Source organism: Phaseolus vulgaris, chromosome 8 (genome assembly GCF_051622355.1).
Source record: "Phaseolus vulgaris cultivar YP4 chromosome 8, ASM5162235v1, whole genome shotgun sequence".
Taxonomy (NCBI): domain Eukaryota; kingdom Viridiplantae; phylum Streptophyta; class Magnoliopsida; order Fabales; family Fabaceae; genus Phaseolus; species Phaseolus vulgaris.
The window spans coordinates 31,200,270-31,206,650 of NC_143505.1; the positions used below are offsets into that span (position 1 = coordinate 31,200,270).

The 6,381-nt window shown below is 30.7% G+C and overlaps 1 protein-coding gene across 1 annotated transcript; it reads right to left on the minus strand.

Annotated features, from left to right (window-relative positions):
- Positions 1 to 771: 771 nt before the first annotated feature.
- LOC137825773 (lysine histidine transporter 1) lies at positions 772 to 5,971 on the minus strand. Its single transcript, XM_068631552.2, has 8 exons — positions 5,645 to 5,971; positions 3,032 to 3,189; positions 2,305 to 2,688; positions 1,805 to 2,198; positions 1,587 to 1,692; positions 1,391 to 1,482; positions 1,229 to 1,297; positions 772 to 1,140 (listed from the first exon to the last, which is right to left on the minus strand). Exons 1-8 carry the CDS (start codon positions 5,687 to 5,689, stop codon positions 1,042 to 1,044), a joined length of 1,347 nt encoding a protein of 448 aa, XP_068487653.1. The 5' UTR covers positions 5,690 to 5,971; the 3' UTR covers positions 772 to 1,041.
- Between the last annotated feature and the right edge of the window lie 410 nt (positions 5,972 to 6,381).

Genomic DNA, 6,381 nt, shown 5'->3' on the forward strand with positions numbered 1-6,381 from the left:
GATGAAAACTAAACAAACAAACAAGGAAATATGTAAACAACATAGATCAAGTAAAAAAAGAGAAGAAACTCTTATCTTCTTTAAGAACCGAAACTCTAAATACTAAATGATAGAAGTTTTGTGGATGAAGCTTCTTCAAGTGAAGGAAGAAAGTAGTGTGGAAGGGGAAGCTATATCAGTATATTCTTTTTCTCAATCATTGGTTTAGTTTATGCTTAATGGTTTAGTTTATGTTTAATGTTTGAAAGTAGAGGAATCTCTTGATTTAAAAATATCTTCCCTCTCTAAATTAAACTAAGTCATACAAAAGTTGTACTGCTGAGAATACAATTGGTGTTTTCAATTACAATTGTTTGGTGCTTAATGTAGTGATGATATGAAATCAATCAAGAAATTGATTGATTGTTAGATTCTTAGGAAACCAAGAAAAAGAAATTAACTTGGTTTATTATTGTGAAACATGGAAGACTAGTTATAATGTACAGTTGAATCTCAACACTTAATGTTTTTTAAATTTACAACCAAGTTACCCTATTTTTAATCAACTTTGTTTTGATTCGTGTATAATCAGAATGTCTTTTTTATGCAATTTTTAGTTAATGAATCAATCAACCATCAAAGCATTTGCTAGTTATTGGGAATACAACCACCTCTTTTTTAATTTTTAACTGTATTAGAGTTGAGTCGGTGCATTTATTGAGAAAACATCACAACCAAATCAGTAATAATTTTTTTATATGAATTCATCACAATCAAATAAATAGGAAATAATTTTTAAAATAATACAGAGAGAAGAACGATTTATATTCATGAAGTAAAAATTGACAAAGAAAGTACATACAAAATTCCCTTTTTGATTTAATACATGGATATATTTCCACCAATAGGCAAGGTGTGGATGCTCTTTAACCAAAATATTAAAGATATAAAGATCACCCAATAACCTTAGATAAACTAGATTCTAATACCCACTTGACCTTTCGTTCCTTTCTTGTGTTTTCACGCTTCATATTCCAATCATTAATTAAACGAGGGATGAGTTTATGAGTAGAAGTGGTAGTTCTTGGCATCAATTATGATTGTCCTCAATCCTCCAATTGGTGATAAAATCATCAACATTAGGCCAAGCACAATGCAGATCTGTTATTAATGGAGCAAGATTAATCCTAGCTTAAAATGAAATAGTTTTAAGGAGAACAATTGAAACAAAATTGAACATCAAACCTACCCAGTTGGTGCACCAAGACAAGCTGAATCTCTTTGGTTTGTAGATTGCCAGCCACATGACACAGGGGAGCTGAAAAATAAGCAAGCAAAGGGAGAATTAAGATTTTGTTTAGCCCTAATATTGACACTTGGTGGATAAAATTCACTAATGTAGTTGGCTCACAAAATATGTTGTAGGTGCAAAAGCAAATCCTCCGAAAAATCCTAGGAGACCACCAAAGAATGGGAAGGTAATAGCAACGACCATTGTGAATGCTGAAAATATAGAGAATCATGCGTCAATTGCACTGAGCTACAAACCAAATTAGAAGTGAAATATTTGCTACCAAAACATTAATTATTTGGAAGTATTTACTTACCCACGTACAAATTGCGTACAATAAAGCGAAGCACTCTACTAGGATTGAAGTTCAACTTCTTCACCAACACTGTTTCGATCATGTCAAACACTGGCATTGCATAAATCTAACCAACAAAAGAATTAGTTACTCTTGGTGACTTCAGTTTTGAACCAAAAAGAAAGCTAATTTTCTAATGAAAAAAGTTTTGGACAAGAATAAGAGAAATTGAATTTCACCTGATAACTTCCAATGACATGTATCACAACAAACATGTTAGCCATTGCAATAAGCCATTTTGGTTTCTCTAGACTGATGAGAATGTTGTCTTGAACCCCATTGCCAAACATCCAGTAACCAATGAGGGCAACTGGGAAGTAGCATAAAGCCACAACTATGTAAGCAATAACCACTCCTTTCCACATTGGACCCTTGGATGGTTTCTCTGGAGTAGATGGAATTGTTGCTTGGATTTCCAACACCACGTTGTGTCCAGCGTAGGCAAAAGCAACATCACCAAGGGCACTAAAGAAGTTAAAGACTGTTCCTGATGTACTCTTAGCTTTGTAACCATATTGTACATCTTCTTGAACACCCTTGTGAGCAGAAGCTGCCCAGGCAATTGTAGAGTAACTGTATGTCATGCAAATATCAAAGTTGAAGTTAGTATGTTCATGTCATGTTTGCATTGTTTTTCATTTCTAGTTTTCTAGTTCATAAAAAAGGCTATAACTTCTACCTTAGGGACATAACTGCTGCTGCCAGAGATACACCAGAAATGGAGTTGAAGTTTGGAAGGTGAGACAATACAAAGTGAACAGAGGCAAAAATCATGATAAAGAAGGTCAACTTGATCTTTTTGCAGCTGTCACACACAGTATCATGGAACTTCTGCAAGGATTTTCCCCCTGTGACCATGTAGACAATGTTGACCCCAATTTCAACCACAAGTTGTTGAGGCACCACAATATAAAGTCCTAGCTTTTCCCCAAAGGCATACTGCCCCAGTTCATGGTATCTGTCAAAACGTTTGCCAGGAACCATTTCATGCATCTCAACCATTTGCCATAGAGTGTAAAGGGTGATGATCCATGACAGAACAAGTACAGTTACACCAGGACCCCTAAACAAAACATACTGATTCTCAAATTAAAAAGCACAACATATATAACAAAATGTTGTTTATCTTCTTTGAATAAATTATATGCATTAAGGAAAATGTTAATCACTCTCCTTATGACTTATTCAAGAAATAAATTTTTTTTATCAGAAGTTATTATTTTAACATTATCTCCTAGTGTTTTGATTTTTAATAAAACTATTATTGATTAATGAGAAGCCTCAAGAAACATTATTTGTTATATCCTAACTTGAACCTTTATAATTAAAAAATAATTTACAAAAAATGTGATAAATGGTCTTTAAATAGAGATGGGATAAGTGAAAGTTGGGTCTGAAGGGCATACCATCCTAGCTCAGACATGGCATAGGGGAGACTAAGAACACCAGCCCCAACCATGGCAGTGACATTGTGGAAGGCAGAATACCACCATTTTGCATTCCTTGAAGAAGTAATTGGAAGCCAGTCATCAATTGCCTTCTGCCTCTGCAATTCTTCTTCCGTCTGTTCATCAACAATCACAAATAAATTACAAAGAGTAAGCTTAAAAGAAGGGAAAAAGGAATAAAACATTTTATAATCAAGAAAAGAAAAGCACACAAAGTTTGGAATCTTCTTATGCATAAGGGGTCTTTTTTTATTTGATGGACCAATGAATTGTGGGCCAATCCACCACATTGTCCCCAACTTCTTGGAAAATGCAGTTTAAAGGTTGTTATTGTTTTAGCATTCTAAAGTGCTTATCTTACACTAACTCTTGGGCATCATATATCATATGACTTTGACAGTAACCATTGGTATGATTTTGAATTTTTAACTGGATTCTGGAAATCTCTTTTGTTGCCTTTTGTGAAATCCTATTTGGGTATCGCCTAATTGTTTATTAATATGCAAATAAAAATATTTTAATGACAATTAGACTAATATATTTGACAGGTATGAAGCTTCGAAATAATAATAATAATTTAAAGAAATATTAGTGAAGTATTTTCATACCGTAGACATTTCATAGATGCCTCAAAGAGATGTCTTTGAATACTTTTGAGAAATATATACAGATGGCAATCAATATGTACCAATATATATATAAAGGTGCCAATAGCTTTGGGGAGAACTGTAAAAAATTATATAGGTGCTTATATATTTTTATTATTTTTACTTACAAAAAATTAATTTCTAAAAAATTATTATTTTTTCTATAAATTAACTAATACACTTAGTCTAGATAAGCACAAACTACGTTATCTTTAGTGAATCAAATGAGTTGACTAATTATATCTCTTTCATAAAAAAGAAAAAAAAAATAGTAAACAGAGTGGTATGCTGTCTAAAGTGCTGATGACTCTTCAGTCTGAAATCAAATAAATAATTGTTTTCTTAAAAGGTCATCATACTGTAACAATAAAAAAGTAAAATGAAATAAAAAAAAAAATTTGGCCCAATCAAGCTCAAACTTAAGTAACAAGCAGGTTCAGTGAGTTGGATCTTATAATCTTTCAACCTGTTATTTTGAATAATTGGGTTGTAACTATTATAAAAATTGAGTGAGAACAAGTTCATCCATGTAAGAAATGACAAATATTAGGAAAAACGGTAATAGTATTTTTATAACATTCTGCGTGGTACACTTTTTTATTTTTAAAAAATAATATTAAATTTAATAAGTAAGAGATATTTAAAAAATATGCCACTAGGTTGTTTTAAAATATTATGCAATTATGTATCTTGGGACCCCATTAATTCAATTCAATTATATAGATTCTCTGAAGAAAATTATTTGTTGACATGTTGACTGAACTAAAAACAGTGGATCTCGAGAGGCAATTTGAGTTGACTTGACCGAATAAGAGGAGAAAACTATAAAAAAAATGTTTTGAAACAGCGATGAATTATAGGGTAAATTTTAATTTGATTTTAGTATTACTTATTTTTAATATCTCTAAAATGTAACATATTTATTGGTTAATTTTCATAAGAATATGATATTCATAATGATCTTCACCTGTGAATTTTATAATTAAAAATTATTTTAGTTATATATATAATTAGCATTATATTATGATTTTTATCTATATCGTTATTACTAATAAAAACCTCAATATATATAAATATATATATATATGTGTGTGTAAAATATTATTAGAAACATAACGCTGCATAAAATATAAAGTAAAAGAAATGACAGGCTGGAAGGAAATCTTGGTTCGAAGATTTGCGTACCAAAACCACGTCTACCCGTAACAACAGCCACAACTAAATGCCAATAAAAGTATAGTAATTTTTTTCAAACATGTTAGGAAATAGTAGGAATTAATTGGAATATGAATGAGTGAACGTTATGGTCAAATGTACTATTCACGCGTTTCTTGAAGTGAGCATAGAAAATTTGGTTTTGGCTATTATTGAAAAGCACCAATTTCTCATATAAGAAAGTTCAAGGGACTAGCTCAAGTAAACCTCACACAATGGTTTCTACACTCTATACATCCAAAACAAACTTTTTCATCTTCACAATTCCGTCCATTCTCTTTCAGAAAGTATATGTATTCATAATTTTCTAAAAAAATTGTGAAATTTTTTTATCATAACTTAAAACCAGTATACAGTATAAAAAATATGCATAAAGTCTCCAATATAGGTATTGACGGTTGATTTTCTCATCATCAACTGTGTTTGAAAAGAAAATTCTTAAAGTTATCTTTGTTTTCAAATTGCAGTCACACAGTAGAATTTCGTAGAGATTCTTCTTGATAAACCTCACCCAACTCAATTAAATTTTTCATGTAAAAGTATCAACAAAAAAAAACGAAAATCCTAATGTTTATGAAGAGTTTCTAAAGATACTCATATTTTGTTATAACTTGATTTTAGGAAAAAGTAGCAGAACAGAGTATGCAATCAAGAGGAAGATTACAAAATCGAAACAGATATAGACAGAGAGACTGAGAAAGAGACTTACAGCGTTTTTAAGATAATTGTTTTCAACTGGTGTCTGAGTTGCCATGATAATAAACACAAAAGCAGAGACTAATGAAGAAGAATCTAATTAACAGGACGCACTTTCTGAGCTTTCGCCTTTAGAAACGCAGAATCACGTTTCGGCTTTGTATAATTATGGTGTCGTAATGTTTGAAATGAAGAGAGAAAGAGAGAGACTGAGTTCTTGGAGAAGCAAATAAGATAAATTCAAATATACACACTAGACCTATATATAAAGAGCGAAGGTGAGAGAGAAAGTCTACGTATCAAAAGTTCTGTTTTCGATTCCGAACTTTCTCCGTTCGGCGCTACCTTAATTATTTTATAAACATTTTTATTTTGAAATGTATATTTATTAAAAAAATATACTTTTATATCTAATTGTTTATTACTTTTAGGAAAATATTCAAAAACTTTGTGTAAATATATTTTTTTTAACTACTAATAATATTAAGATTTTTTTTTTGGTATTATTCAATCCTTCGTCTCAAAAGTTGAAACGATGGGGGGAAAAATCTTGGAAATATTATTTTAATTTAGAAACTAAAAGCGTTTCCCCGTTTAATTCTTCTTATAAATGACAAAGTATATGTTGCTTAAATTTATGCGTGTTTATGAATAATGAAATTAATTTATTGTTTATTGTTACTCTTTTTCTCTCATTTAATTGAGTGGTGCTAAACTCTATAAACAAACAAAAAAATTCCAATAAATAGA

What these genes read in the sequence shown, in the direction of transcription:
- LOC137825773 (XM_068631552.2), bottom strand. Translation starts at nt 5,689, where the DNA reads ATGGCAACTCAGACACCAGTTGAAAACAATTATCTTAAAAACGCT. An exon ending in GCCATGTCTGAGCTAGGATG is followed by an intron (nt 2,689 to 3,031) that starts GTATGCCCTTCA and finishes TGTTTTGTTTAG; the next exon opens with GGGTCCTGGTGTAACTGTAC. An exon ending in TGTCTTGGTGCACCAACTGG is followed by an intron (nt 1,141 to 1,228) that starts GTAGGTTTGATG and finishes CATTAATAACAG; the next exon opens with ATCTGCATTGTGCTTGGCCT.